We start from the raw sequence: 20,977 nt of genomic DNA, 5'->3' as shown, positions 1-20,977 counted from the left end.
GCGGCCTGGCCTCCCCCATGGTGCCAGCGTTCCCCCAGGACTGAAGCCACCCTGGGAACCTGGGGACTGTGCCTCCTGCACTTCCCTCCGACCCCGGCATAGCTGGTGCCCAGGGAAGGGGAAGACTCGGGGTGTCAGGTTCTGTAGGCCCCAGTGTTTCCAGGAGGATGAGCTCTTGGATGGGGGGATTACGAGTCCTGGCCGAAAGCGACGGGATGTTTGGTTCTGCTCCATTTGCAGCAGGAGGGAGTCGGTCAGAAGCGGCCCATTGCCCAGCGCCCTAGGTGACAGAGGGAGACTTCTAGCCTGTGAGTGCATGTGTCTGTGTGCATGTCCATGTGCATGTGCGTGTGCATGCACGTCCATCCCAGAGTGAGGCCTGCATTCACCCTAACTGGTCTGGTCTGATGTTCATGGAGAAATCTCACAGCCCTGGCGAGGTCCACAGCCCGCCGCGCCCTGGACTGTGCCCCAGGCCACCAGGCAGCCGTGACCCCCACCCCACCAGCTCTGCTGCTGCCAGGCCCTCCCGCCCCCCGCCCCCGGCACCATGGGCCGAAGGGTGAAGCATGGCAGGCGACCGGGGTGTCTGGGGATGGCAGGGTACCTGCTCCCTATGGGAAGGTCCCAACCTGCCCTCCCCGCCCTCGTGAGGCAAAGCAAGGTCCACCACCCACGCAGAAGACTTTTTACACAATCCTTTATTGCTCACAGTTACACCGACGATCATTGAAACAGTGAACCAGAGATCTCGGCTGCTTCTCTGCACCCCTGACCCGGGGGAGGGGGGCGCGGGTTCTGCGCCGGTAAGGAGCCTTTCACAGACACAAAACAGGGCGCGTGGGATAGAAAACATCTCAGTGTCACCAAGTCCATGCTTCAAAATTGTCTCCACGAGGACGAAACCTGAACACCCAAATATTTCTTCGTATCAAAGTCAAAACATCAAAGGGTTTGCTACAGAGTCAGAAATGCACACACCGTGATCCCCAAAATGAAGGCACATTTTCTGCTAACCAGTGAGAAGGACAAGGGTGGCATGGCCCACACGAGCCCCGGGCGACGGAAGGGACCCTGGGGGACTCCACGTGGCCCCTCTGCTCGGTGGCCGCCCCCAGGCACACGGGGCCCTGACTGAAGCCACATCACTTCCTGAAGGAGTGAAGTGGGTTCGCAGAGGGAAGGAAGCTGTGGAAGCTGCCCCCTTCCCCGCCGAGCTGTGGAGCCTCTGCTCTGTCCCCCAGACACGGCTTGGGCGTCCCCAGTTTGCACGAAACGGCGCATGGAAAGCTTGAGATCGGTTTGGTAATTCCGCTCCCTGGAATCCAAATGCCGTTCCAGCATCCATGCGGAATAAAGTGATGAATCAGCAACATCCCCAGACAGACAGACACCTTCCCGGCAATCCTTATTTGTTCCACAGAAGTTGATGGAAGACAGAACACAAAATTCTCAAATAATATTTATCAGCAGATATAACTTTGCCATCCGAATACTCGTCAAAGAGTAAGAAACATCGTGACACATGAAATTCTACACGGAGTTCCCTCTTAATCCTTGGATTTTTAACATCAGATGTTTAATTCTGAATGCACAGAAACATCCACATACTTCATTTTTAACGATATTTATTCTGGAACGAGTTTTATTCAAAAGGCAAATGAGCAGAGAACATTCCACTTGCCACCGACACACGGTCATTACAGAAAAAGCTAATTCAGTGTTCAGGGATGGATATGCCCACAGATGTTTCTGCTGTGTTGATGGCTGCTTAGGTAGAAAATCTGGTTGTGGGAGAAATGTCCCGTGTGAGCGCGAGCTGTCGGCTGTGGCACACAGGACCACTTGCGGATTTCTCCCCACTACATTGCATGAGGAAGCAACCACACAGGAAGTGACCTAGTGGAAGCCTCACGTCTGGTGCTTCCCTGAATGACAATGGTCCTCCCAGTCCTCCAGAAGGTGAGGAGCCAGAGGGAGTCCTTCGTTCCCTGCCCCCCACCCCCCACACCCTCTACCCTGCCTTCCTCCCACCTGCTTCCCAGCTCGTAAAACCTGCAGACTCCCCAGGCCCACCTGGGAGCCCCGGCCTCCGTGGCCCTGTTGCACTTGACCACGCCAGCCATCAGGCTTCTTGCACTGTCACGCCCTGTGCATGTCCGCTTCCTACCAGGAGCCCAGCACCGTGCCTGCCACACAGGAACCAACGCACAGACAAGGCCAAGAGGGGGCTGGTCGGAAATGCTTACAAGCCAGGCAGCGCACATGGCTGTGCCCAGGCAGATGCTCACGCCCAGCGCACCTGCTGGGGACAGCTTCTCCACGCTGGCCCCTCGTCATTCCTCTCTGTCCTCTGACCCGCGCTGCATGCTGCCAGGTGGAAGCAGGACGTGAGGCTGGACTTGCTTGTCCCCAGACCCTCCTTCTTGTCTCCCTCCTCCTGCACCGTTGCCCTCTTGGCCTCGTCTTCCCCTGCTGCCCCTGTGTCACCTCCACAGCGGCCCCCCGCCCCTGTGGCCCTCCTGTCTGCTCCTGCTCCATTTGCAGGTGGGTCCCACGTCCTACAGCATTCAGGAGCCTGCCCCCCACCCCGCCCCGCCGTGTCTGCAGAGGCCAGGACCTGCAGTCCCCAAATGCTTCACATCTGTTTAACTTTCTGCGTGTCCTTCTTGATGAGAAATACCGAAGCGCGGGGAGGAGTGTTGAGGCGCAAGCCTCGTGGCCAGGCTGCATGTGCGCACACACAGGTGCACACCCGTCACAATCAGCATAGGTATGTGTGCATGTGCGCGATTGACATTCAAAGTCCTGGTATAAAATTGCAGTTTTCCTGGCTGCTATAAAATGTGCCAGTTTTAAAACTGTGCATTTGTTGCTTGCAAACTTATAAATATGTATAAACCCCATTATAAATAAATTGTGGCTGGCAGATGGCATTTTATCTGCCAGCAGTGATTGCATGGAGTTTTAAATGCTTATTAATCCTCCACTTTTAAAACTCAGAGCACAGACTCTGGGCTCCATGACATGAGGTGGTGGGAAAACACAGCCATAGTTTGGCGGGGGGGCGGTGGGGGAAGCCCTCGGCAAGCCATAGTTTGGCGGGGGACCGCACCTGGTGGTGGTCCTCAAAGTCCACACTTGCCACCAGCATTGCCCAGTTTACTAGGAATGCAAATTCCTGGGCCCTGCACAGACTCCTGGGGTGGGGCCTGTGGGCCCCTTGCAGACCCGCTTAGCCTGCAGGCCCGCTTAGCCTGCAAGCCTGTCCTTCTGCCCAGGATCCCCGGCTCAGGTGTGCACAGGGCCTGTTCCCCACCCGCGATGGGCCAGTGGCTAGGCGCTGCTGGGTGAGCACTGACATGTGCCCGGGCCTGTCTCCTGCTGTCCCTCAGAGCCTTGGTGACCTTAGTCTTCTACATGGTGGTGACTTGCCCTATAGGAGTCTGTCTCTGAAGAGCCCCAAACACTTCCTTGTCCATGTAGGACTCCCGTCTTTATATATTTTGCAAAAAGAATGAGCATAAATGCGAACCCAATGAGGAGGGAAGAGCTATGTGTCGTTCTCTACCAGGGGCTGAGCTTTATACGCGAACTGTAAAGGACCCTAATAAGTTCTGTGCTCCTAATTGTCACCACACTCCAGCGGGTCACCTGGCCTCAGGTGCCCCACTGAAAGGGGCTTCTGCAGCTTCACGATCCTCTAACACTCCCTTGCTGGTCATCTTCTGGGGGCCCCTGGCACACCCAGGTTCACAATACCTTCCTGTAAAGTGGTTTTTCCAATTCATCATTCTCAGGACCCATTTTTAAAGTTTCACTACAGAGCCAGATATTATCCTAAAACTCATGACCAAAATTTGTCTGTGACATACCGTGACCCAGTGCAGTATTTCCACAATCTCCGTCCCCTTTCCAATCAGCCTATCACACTGCCCACAGAAGGGCTCAAATGGACCCCAGGTGTGCTACGTATGCGGGCGGTGAGAGAACCATCATGCCTGTGCATGCAGCATCCTGGGAAGCACCTGTCCTTCCTGTTTCTGTCCTTTCGCTGGCACCTCCCGCTCCATCTCACAGCAGCGGGGTGCAGGAGGCCAGCCACCGCCCAGAGACACCGAGCGACAAGCGGGTGGCCACATGGCTCTGACAGAGGCCTGTGATCTCGCAGGAAATGCCTCCACCTAGGGACCCATTCAGGCAAAGAAGGACCAGGACATCAGTTTGTATGTGTCACTTATGTGAAGGAGCCACCAGGCATCAGGCAGCACCTGAAGGGAGCTCTCCATCTAAGGAGCCCAGGATGGCCGGAGCCAGGAGGCAGTGGCGAGCATCGGAGCGCAGGCCCTCGGGGGCCACCCTGACGGCTGCCCTACCCACTCCTCCCAAGCCAGGCCTTGCCCTTGGCACAGGCTTTGTCTCTCCTGCCTTCATGGGGCATCACCCGTGCTGCCTTCCTCCTCATGACCCCTTGGGACACCAAATGTCCTGCACCAGGGCTCCTGTCCACCCAGCCTCCCAAACCCCCGAGACAGCGCTAAACAGATGGTTGTTCAAATGAAACCCAGGTCACAGCAAAGCGGCCCCTGGGTCCTGTGGCGTCTCAAGTATGAAAAGCCCAAGAGTGGTGGCTTCTGGGGGGACAGAGTTGGGATCGGCCGCAATGGGGAGATGTTAGGACGTGTCGGCCATCAGACATGAGTGCCTCGGGGCCTTGAGCATCAGAGCTCGCTGGCACCACTGGGAACAGCCCCACGGGGAATGCCTAGGCTCTCGTGGGGCAAGGACGGCCCTTGAAAATGCCACTAATGCACACACGAGGGTGAGGGGGGTGGCGGTGGGGGGTAGGGGTCTCCAGGGCCCATGTTGACCTGCCGTACACTCCCAGCACACCCAGAGGCCTGGGCGGAGAGGCAGGGGCCCCTGGGGAGCAGCGGGCCCAAGGCCACCATGGGCTCCAGGGGTCCAGGCACAGTGAGCAGTGTACGTAGCCAGGGACTCAGAGGTCCCGGAACACGCAGCCCTGCCCTGGCAGAGATGCAGTCTGACTAGGCAGGGGGGCCCCAGGCTGCGCAGGGTGAGACCCGTCTTAGCCCAGGAATCCTAGCTGCAGGCACACGGCGGTGCCCAGACACGTGCAGGGAGCACAACAGCTCTGCCCGCCCACTGTGCCTCAGTTTCTCCACCAGCAAGTGAGGCTCCCCATAGTGCCCATCACACAGCACTGTGGGGGAGCTGAGGTGACCCCTAAAGCCACACCATACATCACATGGCGGGGGACACGGGCAAGGGAGTGGCAGCCGTCCGCCAGGTCTGCAGGGCGCCCCGGTGGCTACGAAGGAGCACAGTTTCCCAACAGCAATGCTGTTATTATAAGCAATCCTGGAATCTGAACTCAAAAGTACACATTTTGAATTAAAATTGAAACAAAATTTGATCTCCCCCCAATATTTCTAATTTTCTAAATGGATTCTCATGCAAAGAAACGTGATCTATACTGCTTACCACCACTGCGCTAACCAGTGACTTCACAGCAAGAGCTCCCACACCTGCAGACCACTCACTTCTGGCCTCCCCGAGAGGGCAGAGGAGGCAGGTCAATGTCCCGGGGCTCAGGGTCCCTCACCAGCCTTTCCTACTTCGCCCTTAAACATTAGCATTTGGGGTGCGTGCTTAAGATGCCCTTGCTGGGCCTCGCAGGCCGTTGAGAGGGAAGTTGTTTTATGCATTTTTATATGTGTGGACACTTGCACACGCGGGTGGGATGTGTGTGTGTGTGTGTGTGTGTGTGTGTGTACAGGGCTGCGGGGCTGCAGGGGATGGGACACAGGGCAGTTCCCATAGCTACCCCACCCCCCCGTCTATATCACCACAGGGCAGGAACCCCACCAGCTGCTGCCCCAGCCCTGTTCAGCTCCCACTACTTCTGGGTAACATGGGGCATGGTGTCTGTGCCATGGCTGAAACCAGAACTGCTCTAGGAAGAGCTAGGTGGTCCTAGGTTAGTTCGAATGCACAGTGGAACATTCTAGAAGCCTAAGCCACTGTTGTCTTAGATTCCTAGACCCTCGAAGGACAAAAAGTCCTAAGAGGGCTCCACACAAAACCTGTGGACCTGCCCAACCCATTCCTGCCCATGAGCTCCACCCCATCTTCCATCCTGGACACACACACACACACACCCTAGGAACAGAAATCAGGTTCATTTGGTCTAACTTTGCAGAATTCTTACTCCTCAGAGTTTGTAAAATCTACCCTTAACGCCTCATTCTTGAAGCACAGAATTTATTACCGACCTGCTGTTAAGTGTGCAGAAAGTCCCGTTGCACTGACCCAGGCTGCCACTTGCTGAGGGACTGCACGGGATGGGAGCCTAGGCTGTGGTGCCCACAACTGGGCACCAACCAACGAATGGAAGCTTCTGGCTTTTAAAAGACAGCATGTGTCAAGTCACCAGGTAAGCTCAACCCAGGTGTTTTTTGTTTTTTGTTTTTTTTTTTAAGTCAGAAACCTTGTTGACACCGAATGATCAGGTAAGAAATCAGAGTGTTTTAGCTCAAAGGAAGGAACCCAGACAAAGGGATGCCAGGGGTATGGGCCCTTTCCACAGAGCACTTGGGAAATCTGTTGTAGAGACAGCAGATCCTTTACCCACCAACCACTCGAGAGACAAAACCTCAACTAGTTCCCCACACTCCTGAGTCACCAACCCGAGGCAAACGTAGAGCAAGAAGAGTCCCGGATCAAGCGCTCGTGTTAACATCTGCCTTTGACGCAGCTCATACACATGCATCTCTCCCTATTGGATGCCAGGGATGGGGGCACATTCCTAGCAGCTACCCCAGCAACCTGCCATCATCGTATTGGCTAGAAGGACCCAGGAAGCATGGCTTTGCCCCAAGCAGCCCTCCGCACACAGATGAAAACAAGGGAAATGTTGGCCAGGTCAGATCTCGGTCGTGGAGGCTCATCTTGTGCCACATGTGTCAGTCAAACAGATCCTGATGAACCCCTGAACAACTGTGGTCAAGGAGGCCAGCATTCCTGTGCTCGGAACCACCCGGAACAGCACGGGAACCACCTGCTCCGCGAGCACACAGGTGTGACGGGGACGGTCTGGGGATGGAGGGTGGAGGCAACATCACGGAGGAGCAGGAGCGCCAGCAACTTGGAGCAGCAACCACCTGGACCAGCAGTTCCTGGAGCTTTACGTGCAGAGCTAAACTCCCTTGAGTGGCATCCCGCCTTCTTCTGCTATGGCTCTGCACTGAGGACCAGTCCTCCTGCTCCTTGTCCCCGTGTTGTGCTTATCAGGTAAAACTGCAGGTGACACCTTCCTAGTGGAATTTCTCAGTAGAATGGGTCAGTTGAATTAAATTTTAACCCGGACAACTATAGTCAAACTTTTTTCCCCATTAAAAACATACAGCACAGAACATTAGTCTTACATCTTTCTTAGTCTTAAAAAATATAAATATAGAGGGATAATTTGTACAGGATGTATAGGTATGTACACCTTTAATATGCACAGGAGAAAATCGGAACAAGTTTATGAAACTTGCACTTTCCAGACACCTTCCTCCTGGAGCATTTGGATGAGGCTCTGAGCCTGTGGGCAGTGGCCCGAGTCTCCGGAACCCCCCATACCCATTTCCCGGGAAGAACCAGGTCTCCTGACCACCGGCGCAAGGTCAGGACAGGGTGGCTGGCCGGTCACAGGGTCTTCTCCACCGGCTGCTGGAGGCAGAGCTCGCTTCCGGCAGAGACAATGGGCAGGCTGTTCTCCAGGTGGTGGTTGATGAGGTGGCTGATGCTGTCAAAGACCCTGTCTTTCGTCCGGATCTGGAGGGACACAGAGGTCAGGAAAGCATGACACACAGGTGGATGACAGAGGACACGTGCTCAGAGCCAGCCAGGCCTTGGGACCTGGAGCGGCACCTCCCTGGGGATCCCCACTCTTTCAGAGACACGTCTGCAAAGTCCCCAGTCATCGTCAGCGGCTGCTCAGTCCAGCGGGTCACCTGCTACCCACCTTCCCCAACCATCCTCCCCCCCCCCCCCCCCCCCCCGCCACCTGCCAGTGTTTTCTCTCCTGCTCCACAGCCCCTCCCACCAGAGGGTGAGCCTGTCGGGGATGCAGGGGCAGCACCACACACTGCTGGCCGTGCGGCTCTGGAACCTGAACCATGACTGCCCACCAGCTTCTCCTGAGCAAGTGAACACCTAGGGGTGAGGGGGGAGGCCCACCACTTCCTTCTGTTCACTGGGCCTGTGCCCTGGTCCCTGAGCTGTTACAGGCCCTGTGTAGACTCCACTTGAAGAAGACAGATGAAGCCTGACCAGGAGCAGTCTCCCAGTCTGGTCTGGACAGGATCCCCCTGAGGCCTGTTCCTTGGAGGAGGGTGGGAGATGGGGCAGGAAGCCTGTGCCTGGCTACACCGGCTACCCTCCAGGCCCTTAGCCCTCCCAATGGCTCTGGGATGCCCTGCATGCCTGACCTCTCTCTCCAGCCTTATTGCTGGGAGCCATCCCTCCCCTGGGGCAAATAGCCCTCCCCCACTTTTCCCTCAGGGACTCTGAGGGCACATCTATGCTCCTCCTCCCTTACCTGTGCCAGTATCCTCACCCCTACCCCTAATGTGACCCTCTTGTCTCTCCTGCTCCACTGGCCCACCAATGGGATGTTGATCTCTGAGCCTTCTGCCCTGATCTCATTCCTGCTCCAAGTCTATACCCCAGGTAGGCCCATCAAAGCCCCTGGGCCATATGCTCTGGGCTCTACCGACAAAGGCAACAGCAGAGGCTTTGAAATGAGGATGTTTCCCTCTCCTAGGGTCCCACTCTGAGGCAGGACACCATCCCCACCCATCTCTGTAAGCACCAGAGGGGCAAGGACCCACCGGGCCACAGCTCCCAACTCCTGGGCATTGAGCTGCTCACCAAGGAGGCAACCTAATGGGCACATTCACAAAGAAATCTTTTTGGGCATCTTTTCATTGAAGTTCTTTAATCCTCCTGAGTTCTTTAGAATTCTCACCCCAGAAAGATCCTGGGGTGGCATGGACAGGCCCCTTTCTTGGAGGTGAGGGGCAGGAATAGCTCAGCTTGAGACTACCATTGGGGTGTTGCCTGTATGTTGACTTCTTTTTCCTACTTCTTATGATTAACACTCATTTAAACTCTGGGGCAACAGGGGTGCTTGAGGATTTATGGCAGGGAAGTGTCTGGGACACGAGGGTCAACTTGGGCTCACATCCAAACCACCTGAATGCATTCAGGAAGCCCCATGCCCAGGCCAGCATCCCCAGGAGTTCAGGAAGGGGCTTGGCCCCCAGTGTGTTTCATGAAACCCCCATGATTCCAACATGCCGCCCAAGCTGAGAGCCCAGTGGTCAGCATCTCTGGAGGACGTAGGCTGGCTACTATAAACACACACACATGCAAACAAAGGCACACAGAAGAGGCAAGTCATATAAATTTACTGCCTAAGGAAGTAGGCCAGTTCACTCCATTTCCATAAATACTTGCTAAAACTCCAGTCTGGCTCCTGCCCAGAGAACCTGCAGCCCACAGAGGTGTCTGTATGGACCCCCCTGCTATGTGGGTCAGAAAAGAATGATCTGAAATCAATCATCTAAGCTTTTACCTTAGGAAACTAGAAAAAGAAGAGCAAATTAAACCCATGGTAAGGAGAAGGAAAGAAAGAATAAAAAATTGGAGCAGACACAGAGCCCCAACAACACTGGAAACAGGAAATCAATAGAGAAATCAATGATCCCAAAGCTGGTCCTTCAAAAAGGTAAATAAAAATTCATAAGTTTCTAGCTAGGCTCAGAAAAAGTGAGAGAGGACACAAATTACTAATGTCAGAAATGAAAGAAGGGTTATCACCACAGATCTTGTGGGCATTAAAAGAATAATAAAAGAATACTAGAACCAACTCTAGGCTCACAAATTTTATAACCTAGATAAAAATGGACTCATTTCTTGAAAGATACAACCTCCCAAAACTCTTACAAAAAGAAATAGATGGTTTGAATAAGCCTCTGTTTATTTAAAAAATTGAATCAATCATTAATAATCTGCCAACACAGAAAGCACTTGGCCCAGATGGGTTCACTGGTGACTTCTTCCAAACACTTAAAGAAGAAATTGTACCAAGTCCCTACCATCTTATTCGGAAGACAGAAGCAGAAGGAATACTACTTAATTCACTCTATGAGGCCAGTATTATTCTAATATCAAAAGCAGACAAAGATACTACAGGAAGAGAAAACTATAGACCAACATCTCTTGTGAACACAGATGCAAAAATCCTCAACAGAACATTAGCAAATTGAATCCAACGATGTATAGAAAGGATTACATACCATGGCCAAGTGAGATGTATCCTGGGTATGCAAGGCTGCTTCTACACTCAGAAGTCAATTAACACAATCCATCACATCATTAGGCTAAAGACAAAAAAAGCTGCATGATCATATCAATAGATACAGAAAAGGCATTTAACAAATTCAACCAATTCATGATAAGAACTCTCAGTAAGCCAGGAATATAGGGGGAACTTCCTCCACTTGATAAAGACACCTATAAAAATCTTACCACTAACATCCTCCTGAACAAGGCCAGGATGTCTTGTCTCACACTCCTTTTCAACACCATAGTGGAAGTCCTAGTTATAAGCCAAAAAAGGAAATAAAAGACAAAGATAGCATTTTCAATAAATGGTGCTGGAACAACTGGGTGTCCACATTAAAAAAAAAAAAAAGCCTAGACCAGACCTTACACTCTTCATAAAAACTAACTCAAAATGGATTACAGACCTTAATGTAAAATGCAAAACCACAGAACTCCTACAAGATAACACAGGGGAAAGTCTAGATGACTGTGGTTTGGGTGGTGACTTTTTAGATATGCCATCAAAGGCCTGATTCAAGAATGAAAGAAATAGCAAGATGAACCTCATTAAAATTAAAAAATGCTGCTCTACAAGTAACAGTCAAGAGAGTGAGAGGACGAGCCAGAATCTGGGAGAAGATATTTGCAAAAGACACATCTCATAATGAATTAGTGTCCAAAATATACAAAGAACTCTTAACACTAACAACAAGAGAACAATCAGATCTTACCAAAGAAGACATGCAGATGGCAAACAAGCACATGGAGAGATGCTCTGCATCACATGTCATCACAGAAATGCAAATTAAAGCAACAAGACACCACTACACACCTACCAGAATGGCTGAAATTCAGAAACCGACAGCCCCACGTACTGGAGGGGATGTGCAACAGTGAGAACTCTCCTCACTGCTGGTGGGACTGTAAAAACAGTACAGCCACTTTGGAAGATGGTTTGGTGGTTCCTTATAAAACTAAACATGCATGAGGGGCACCTGGGTGGCTCAGTCAGTTAAGCACCTGCCTTCAGCCCAGATCATGATCTCAGGGTCCTGGGATTGAGTCCTGGGCTGTGCTCCCTGCTCAGTGGGGAGTCTGCTTCTCCCTCTCCTTCTGCCTGCCATTCCCCTACTCCTGCATGCTCTCTCACTCTCTATCTCAAGTAAATAAGCAAAACCTCAAAAAAATAAACTACACATGCATGAGGAGGAAGGTGCTCGTGGCTAAAGCTTGAGGGTGGGGCAAGGCATGGGAAGGAATCCACAGGGCAGTGGGCAAGGGAGTGGGGCCCATACCTTCTGCTTCAGGCATGGTGGGCTCGACCTGCCTGCGGAACATTTAAATCAGGGGCCCGGGACTTAGAAATACCATTTAGAGATTGTGTATCAACAAGCACACTCCACCAACAACAGAATAATTACATCCGTTCTCTTCCAAAAGGTCACACTAGCTTGCGCAAAGCCATCAGACAGTGATGTTTGCTGATTAAACTCTGGTTCCATTGCAACAAGTTGCACACTCAGACCTGCTGCCCTTTGTCTAATATCTCAGCCTGGGTTGGACCCACCAGTAGACCCTCCACCCCCAGGGGCCCCAGCCCAAATACAACTAACCCAAGTGGGATATAGACTCACCCAGCCACATTGCCTGGCCTCCCCCACTGATTTTAAATAAAAGTGAAGTTTGGGTCCTTTCTAGACCGAGTGGACACAGTTCCAGGTTCACATCAGACCCTGGGGGCTGCAATGCCAAGAGTCAGTCCTGTAACCTTGTATGCCAACTATTTACATCCTTCCCATCAACACCTTGTCCCACATGAGCACTTGTTTTCCCCAACAGCAGGTGGAAAATTTAGAAACTCACAAATAACCTAACCTCCCACCTTCAGACACTAAAAAAAGGAAGCTTATTAGCCCTGAAGCAAGCAGGAAAAAGGACAGCCTAAAGATTAAAGCAGAGATAAACAGAAAATAGTAATACAGGAAATCAATGAAGCCAAAAGCTGGTTCTTTGAAAGGACCAATAAATTTGACAAAGTTGAAGGCTCACACTTCCTGATTCCAAAACTAATTACAAAGCTACAGTCATAAAAACAGTGTGGTACTGATATAAAGACAGGTATATAAGTCAGTGGAAAAGAAGAAAAGGCCTAGAAATGAATTCTTGCATATACAGCCAAGGGATCTTTGACTTGGGAGCCATAACCATTCAAAAGGAAAGGAACAATCTTTTTGATAAACGGTGCTGGGAAGACTGGATGTCCACATATGAAAGAATGAAGTACCCATAGCTAATGCCATAGGTAAAAATTAACTCAAAATGGATCAAAGACCTAAATATCAGACCAAAAAATCTTAGAAGAAAACATACGGCAAAAGCTTCAAGACAATGAATTTGCAGTGGTTTCCTAGATATGGTGCCAAGCACATAGGCAGCAAAAGAAAAACCAGAGACATTGGGCCTCATGAAAATTGTCGTGTCTTGTGCATTAAAAGGCACTATCGACAGAGTAAAAAGGCAACCCACCGAATGGGGGGATCAACTTGTAAATTGTGCATCTCGTCTAACAAGGGATTAACATCCAGAATATATAAAATTATAAAACTCAGCAATAAAAAACAAACCACCTGATTTAAAAATGGGCAAAGAACTTGAACTGACATTTCTTCAAAGAAGATCCACAAATGAACAATAAGTGCATGTTCAACATCACTCATCATCAGCGAAATGCAAATACAATAACATCTCACCTCACCCTTGTCAGGATGGCTAACTACCCAAAAAAGCAGAAAACAAGTGTTGGCAAGAATGAGGAGAAACTGGAAGCACTGTGTATGCTCAGTGAGAATGTAAAATGGTGTGGCCACTGTAAACTGATGGTTTGTAAAAAAAAAAAAAAAAAAAAAAAAAAAAAAAAAAATTGTTAATGAATTATATGACTCAGCAATTCTGCTTCTATGTGGATACCTGAAAAATTGATAGCAGAGTCTCGAAGAGATATCTGTATATTGTGTTAATAGCAGCATTTGGGGGACATCTGGGTGGCTCAGTGGTTGAGCTTCTGCCTTTGGCTCAGGTCGTGATCCTGGGGTCCTAGGATCAAGTCCCACATCAGGCTCCCTGCAGGAAGCCTGCTTCTTCCTCTGCCTATGTCTCTGCCTCTCTCTGTGTGTCTCGAATGAATGAATGAATGAATGAATGAATGAATAAACAAACAAATAAATAAAATCTTTTTTAAAAATAGCAGCCCTTTCCACAATAGTTAAAATGTGGAAGCAACATAAGTGTCCATCAACTAATGAATGGGGAAGCAAAATGTGGTCCACCCATACAATGCAACTATATGCATTCTTGAAAAGGAAGGAGATCTGACACCTGCTACAGTGAGGATGAACCCTAATAAGGACACTATGCTGAGTGATACAAGCCAGTCACACAAGGACAAATACTATGTGATTACACTAACGTGAGGTCTTTCAAGGAGTCACATTCATAGAGATGGAGAGTAGAATGGTAGATGCCAGGGGCTGGGGGTGGAGGGGACAGAGAGTTATTTAATGAGTTTTGCAAGAAGAGAAGAGTTCTGGAGATGCATGGTGGGGACAGCCATATAATTTTGTGCACACAGTACCACTGGACTGTGCAGTTAAAACTGGTTTTGGTGGTCAACTTTATGTTATACGTATTTTACCACAATAAAGAAAATTTTTGAAAAGAAGGAAGAAAAAAATTGACAAAGGATTTGAATAGACATTTCTCCAAAGAAGATACATAAAAAGCCAATAAGCACAGGAAAAGAAGCTTGACATTATTAGTCATCAGGGAAACGCAGGTCAAAATCACAATGGCGTACGGCTTCACACCCACGAGGGCGGCTAGAATCAAAACGCTGGATAATGACAAGGGTAGGAGCAGGTGTAGAGAAATGAGAGCCTTCACACACTGAAAGTCAGAATATCAAAAGGAGCAGCTGCTTTGAAAAACCGCGTGATGGTTCCTCAAGTGACAGGTTACAGAATCACCACATGACCCAACAAATCCACTCTGAGGCAAATGGATACATACGTTCTGAGAGAAATGGACACATACGTCCATGCAGAAATCGGACATCATGTTTGCAGCACGATTGTTCATAATACAAGTGCCCATCAGCAGACCTGCCACAAGACAGACCGCGGCACCGTCTGTAAGTGGAGCATGGGTTGGCTATGAAGGAAGGAAGGATGTGCTATGCTACAACATGGATGAAAACACTGCACTCAGTAAAAGAGGTCAGTCACAAAAATCTATGTATTTATGTGATTCTGTGCAGAGGGAAGAACTCAGGGGTCTATGGGATTAGGGCATGGGAGGCTGGTGAGGTGATGGGTGAACGCTATGGCATTCATCTTGGAGATGATGAGCATGTTCCAAGTTGACTGTGGTAATGGATGCTCCCATCTGCGAATGTTCTAGAGCACTCTGACTGCTCCACGTGAAACGAGTATGAATATACAGTATAGCCCAATAAGGCTGTTTTTAAAGATTCTGTGTCCAACAGTTTATAGAAAATCCAGGGTGAGGGGGTCAGAGAAGAAGTGAAGTGAGGCCCCAGGGACACGGCAACCCAAATCATAATGTGGGATAATTCTACAAATAAGTATCTCATCGCTCAAACAGGGGAAATAGAACAAGATGTACCACATGGACCCTGTTTGAATTCTGATTCCAACACATGTACTATACAAAGACTATCTTTGGGATAATCAGAGAAATCTGAATACGTTAAGTAACTAAATTTAGTTTTGTCGGCTATAACAATGCTGTTGTATGACTGTGGCTTAAACGTCCTGATTGGTGGAGATCACGCTGAAGTATTCACAGGAGGATCGCCTCGGTGCCTGGAGATGCTATCATGTGCTTCCGAAAGCTCCTCCCTCCCTATGCTCCCCATTCCCGCTCTTTCCTGAATGAACAATCCGTCCAAAGGCTGAGGGAGACAGGCTGGGGCAGCCCCGCTGGTCCTCCCATGGGAGACCTGAGTCCAGGATGAGTCAGGAGGGCACCACGGGGCAGGTGTGGGGTGCCAGGTGGGGGTGGGCCACCTGCGTGGGCATCAGGGCTGGGGCAGGGTGGTCTGAGCACGCTCTGGGGGACAGGGAGCCCAGGAAGAACCCTGGGCCGAGAAGCTGGCACTTCAACAGGGTCAGGGTGACGTCCACCAGGGGAGAGACAGAGGCTGTGGTGAGGTGTATTAACTCACATAGGTGAGTTAACCAAAGAGGTGAAAATACGGAGGCTAAGAGGTCAGGCTTCTCATTGCTGGAGAAGAGTCACATATGTAGAAAAAGAGGGGTCTGGGTGGCTCAGCGGTGGAGCGCCGCCTTCAGCCCAGGGCGTGATCCTGGAGACCCGGGATCGAGTCCCACGTCGGGCTCCCTGCATGGGGCCTGCTTCTCCCTCTGCCTGTGTCTCTGCCTCTCTCTCTCTCTCTATGTCTCTCATGAATAAATAAATAAAATCTTTAAAAAAATCTTTAACAAATGTAGAAAAAGAAAAAAGTGGGACGAACTCTGGTATCAGACTGGAATTGAAAGAATTATTGTGAGCGTAGGATTTCTAACACACGCAGACACAGAGATGGCCACGGATGAGCACGCGCGCAGGCATCTACAGCAATATGTCCATCTCGAGGTGCAGGAGCAAACACACCCCACGTGCACATCTTGGTCCCCCCGGGAAAAAGAACTAGGTCATGGTTCCTTCTGAGAAGTGGCCAGTCATGGGACGGCAGCGGGGGACCATGATCCCATCATCCTGTCACGTGCTTGGAGGAGGAAGGTGCAAAAGAATGAGGACACATCAGAAACCGAAACCCGCTCATAAGAGCACGGACGCAAATGAAGCAGCCGGTGATAACCCGGTGAGCGGCACTGGTGAAGACAAATTCATGAACAGGTTGAAAGTTTGGCTGGGAAGGGGGGATTTACGTAGTTTCAAGGTGCCTTCCCTCAAATATTTAATAATGACGGGAAGGGGAGAGTGTGCAGGGGAGAAGCCAGCCCCTCGCCCCCCCTCCCCCCATCCAGCACCCGAGGGAGCACTTGCCAGCACCACTTCCAGCGAGTGGGGCCAGTGACACACACGCTGCAGTGCCTCTGTGACCCTGACGCCCCAACATACAACCTGACCCCAGCTGCAGGGAAGCATCAGAAAACAGAACTGAGGAGGGGGCCAGGGTGAGGGACCTGAAGACACGGCACAGCCCCGAGCAGGGCGGGATTCTGAACGGATCCTCCTGGTCAAGGCGTTCCTGGCGCAGCCACTGGGCAGGAAGGGGGCCTGTGGGAGCAGGTGGCCGGGGCGCATTTGAGGGGCAGGGGAGGAAGACCCGGTCCCAGTAGCTGCACAGGACACTCGAGGGCATGACACTCACACTCAAGTGCCCAGAGTGATGGAGCCTTTGAGCAAGGCATTCTCAAGTCACGGCGAAGAAGGTTGTCCTTTCCCTTCAGAAGATATCCCCCCCTTGGAAGACAAACCACAAGCGACTCCCGACTCTGAGAAACAAAGGGCTGCAGAAGGGGAGGTGGGTGCGGGGATGCGGTGACTGGGTGATGGGCATTCAGGAGGAGGGCACGTGATGAGATGAGCACTAGTTGTTATATGATATGTTGGCAAATTAAATTTAAATAAGAGAAAATAAAATAATAAAAGAAAATATCCCCCCTCAAAAGGGATGGGGTGAAGCGAGATCAGAACAATACTGGTAAGTTTTGCAGCAAATGGTAGGTACATGGAAATGCATGACTCTACTGCGTCTGCTTCTGTGCATTCCAGCAATGCTGACGGCACGGGGAGCGGGGGCAGGTGAGAGGGAAGGGACCCATGCTGCCGGAGCAGCACGGGCCTGCGATCTTTACAGGTGCAGACACGACCTGGCAAAATGGGAACACTTGTCAAAAACTGAAAAACGGGCTAACCGTTAGTCTTCAGAGGAAACATCAAGAAAAGACCCTGTAATATATGAAGCCAGTCAAAAAGCAGTTTGAGCACCAGAACAGCACCCCAGAACAGAGCCCAGCAGTGCCTGCCCCTCAGCATTGGGACGGGGTAAGGGGCTCCGGGGCTGTCCCTTCACAAAGCCTCCCGAACACCTGGCAGCGCAATTACACTTTGCAGGTGTTAGGTTGATAAAAAGTTAAGACAAGGTGGCCCCAGGCCCCAGCCACCCTTGCAGTCAGGTCCCCGTGAGCCCAGGCGTCCCGGACGAGGCCACTGGTAGCCCTGCTCTCTCCATCCCTGTCCTCTCCTTGGAGCCTCCAGGCTGGCAAGGCAGGCCGGGGACACAGAGGTCCCACTGAGGACCCGAAGCCCCCAACCAAGGACCCAAGGGGCAGGAGAGCCTCCCAACACACGGCCGCATGGGTAAGTGGGGGCTGCAGCCCCCTTGGCTCAAACCAGTGAGACTTTCCATTTCATTTGCTGGTTCAGCACAGCCTAGCCTGCCTGAGACAAAGGGAATTTTAAAATAACAAGGCTTTTTAAAGTGGAGAGATGGGGGTGGCATTTGTTTTCTTAATTACTGTCAGCATAAAATAAAATCCTAATAAATGTAGGGTATTGGACAGTTGCCCGAATGCAAAGCCCAGCTTGCGCTTTCATGTGTGCCACGCCCCGGGACCACGTTGGGGAAGCCCATGGAACACCAGCCCTGGGGCAGGTGTGCCAGCTGCCCACCCAAACCCAAGCAGGTGCCCGCCCCCACTCTGCTGACCCTTCTGGCCAAAGGGATGAATCCAGGACAGGAGCCTCGGAGAGGACTTTAGACTCCAGAGGGTTGAGTAAGTGATGGAGAAGATGTTGCAGAGAAAACTCCAGCCTCCATCTCCGGAGCTGCTCCTGCAGAGCCTGGCGCCAGCATCGGCCCAGCAGCTGCCACACCCCTGCCTGGGGCCTCAGGAGCCCCGCCACAGCCCTCCCCATCCCCCAAGACCCCAGCGACCCCAGGAGCCCCCGTCCTGCTCCATCCGTGTGCAGTGGGAAGGCGCACAGGTTGGTACACTCTGCAGTAAATTTAGACTCAGAACTGTTCTGCATCCTTATTTCTCTGAGTAATCTGCTCTGCCAAGTTTCCCCCTTTATAGTCAGGGACCAACCAATTACCATGAAAATCAGATGAATAAATATTGAAGAGAATGTGTTCATCGTCTATTTTGGTGTCCTAACAGCAAGGAAGCGACATTACATTTGTGATTAAGTCTTTCTCGGCTGAAGCTCCCCTTCACTGGATCAATTAAACAAGATCCGTGGACCCAGCAGAAAGCCTCCCCAAAGGACTGTTATTAGTAGGTGTGACTTACAGATTTTCTCAGCGGCCCCACAAATTTCTCCTCTGAAATTAAAGCCGCGTCGACAACACAGCCTGGGGTTGAGGTATAAACACCTGGTGCAAGCACACAAGCACCACCTGGCTCCCCCCTCCCATCCTCTGCACTATCCTGCCTCCCGTGTGTCAGTGGATATTAATAGTCATACTTGTCTTTCCTTAATCATCCTTTGGTCCATAAAGACTGAGTAAATAAACTATTAGCTGTCTTCACTCTATGAGATGGTATAACTTAGGTAAATTGTGAATTTCTCATGTTAAAAAAAAAATACGTAAAGGCACCTGGATGGCTCAGTCAGTGAAGCATCTGCCTTCAGCTCAGGTCATGATTCTGGGGTCCTGGGATCGAGCTCCATGTCAGGCTCCTTGCTCAGCTGGCGGGGAGTCTGCTGCTCCTTCTGCCCCTCCCCCTGCTAGTGCTTTCTCTCTTTCTCAAACAAAATCTTAAAAAAAAAATACCTGAAAGTTTCAACTAAAATCTTTATATTCTCATAGAATTGCTTGGGTATCTTCTTTCAGAGAACAGAGATGAATTCGTAGCAGCCCTTGCCCATGGAAACCGCTCTGCACAGGTTCTGTTCAGGAAAGCTTATCTGTGATGACACACCTGCCAGTAGCACCTGCTTAGCACCACGTGGCCTTTGGGCGCTCAGCTCCGAGAAAGCCCAACGTCCACCTGTGCCTTCACCTGCTACGTACGTGTTGAACACCCACCACATGCCTGGCACTGTTCTAGGTGCGGGCGTGACACAATGATAGTCTAGAGGGGGAACCAACTGATAAGCAGGTTAACAAATAAATGAGTGCTTGTTTGTGATAAGGGCTTTCAGGTCAAGATAAATCACGGTGCAGGAATAGGGGCTCTCTGGAGGATCCTATGTGAGATACCACGGGACGGAATCCTTCTCTGTAAGACATGAACATAACCCTATACTGTTGACACCCCAATCAGATGAGTAACACAAGCAAAAGGCAGCAAAGATGATGACACTCGACCTCACTTAGGACCAAGAAGGGCTTGGTCAGGACCAAGAAGGGCTAATGCCAGGATGGAGCATCTGAAAGACCTGCCTGTGCAAATCCCCACGTCCACAGACCGGGGGTAAGACCACGTTATTATTACATTATTTCAGACGATGCCAAAGAAGCATTTGACAAATCTCCATGACGGGAGTAATTTGGTGATTATTACATACAAATTCCACACCAGCACACATCGTGTCTTGTAACGGGTTCACGGACGTCGCCCTGGTGTCGGAACCAGTGCCTGGATTTGGTAGCTATGATGTGTACAGTTGTTGAGTGAGTGAATGAGTGAGGGAGTGACATCCTTTGGGCTGATGAAGACAATCTACCAAAAGCTTACATCATCCTTCATGGAACAAAGCCTCCAACAAGCCCCTCCCAGGCCGGGAACACGACCAAGGCGCCCTCTCCAGGTCAACGCCCAGGGGCACCTGGTGAGCATGGTTGGGGAGAGACCATCCTGCAGGCTGGGGCCCTGGAAGGCAGGGCACACAGCTATCGGTGTTCGCCACAGCCTGGCCGCTGTTCCAGAAAAACTGCTGCAGTCAGCAAGATTTCTGGGCACAAGATCATACCATATTCCTCTCCCGGAAGGATTCACTCTTGAGAAAACGTAGCCGAAGTGACAACACACCACTTACAACAAGAATTAAAACCAGACTCTCTAGGAAGTAACCAAACAAAAGAAACACAACTTTCTGGAGAAAATGTTTAAATACTAACAAGAGACATCTTAACACTAAATAAGTAGAAACTTGGGCCATGTTCACGGATGTGATGATTTGATGCTGAAGAACAGTCAGCGCTCCCTGAAATTCAGCTGTAAGTGCAATGCCAGTCCCACCAAAATCATGCATTTTCGGAGCCTGGATAAACTGACTCTAAAACCAGAATGAAGAGGAATAAAGGCCTGAGAACAGCTGAGATAGAGAATGCAAAAAGGAGTTTCAAGAAGGACTCACACCACCGGATGTTAAGACTATGTCAAAGCCATAATGACTGAACAGTCGGTAATCATACCAGGATGGAACAGTCGCCTGAACAGAACAGGGGGGACACTTGAGACACCGCGGGACATCAGAGGGCCGAGTGAGCCGTACAAGCCAACGCTGGCTCACTGCCTACAGATTTAAAGGATGCTGGCTCCCTGTCTTATGTGATCGCCACAGGACCTCTAGTCAGAAT

At 50.8% G+C, this 20,977-nt stretch overlaps 1 protein-coding gene across 1 annotated transcript in view; it reads right to left on the bottom strand.

Moving 5' to 3' along the window:
• Positions 1-683: 683 nt before the first annotated feature.
• SHC3 (SHC adaptor protein 3) overlaps positions 684-20,977 on the bottom strand; it is a 108,734-nt gene continuing 88,440 nt past the window's right edge. Inside the window, exon 12 of the mRNA XM_038527325.1 lies at positions 684-7,842. Coding sequence (XP_038383253.1) covers positions 7,714-7,842 — 129 coding nt within the window. The 3' untranslated portion in view covers positions 684-7,713. The remainder of the gene's footprint in view (positions 7,843-20,977) is intronic.

This window comes from Canis lupus, chromosome 1 (assembly GCF_011100685.1).
Source record: "Canis lupus familiaris isolate Mischka breed German Shepherd chromosome 1, alternate assembly UU_Cfam_GSD_1.0, whole genome shotgun sequence".
NCBI lineage: Eukaryota > Metazoa > Chordata > Mammalia > Carnivora > Canidae > Canis > Canis lupus.
This window is presented reverse-complemented; position numbering and strand designations above follow the sequence as displayed.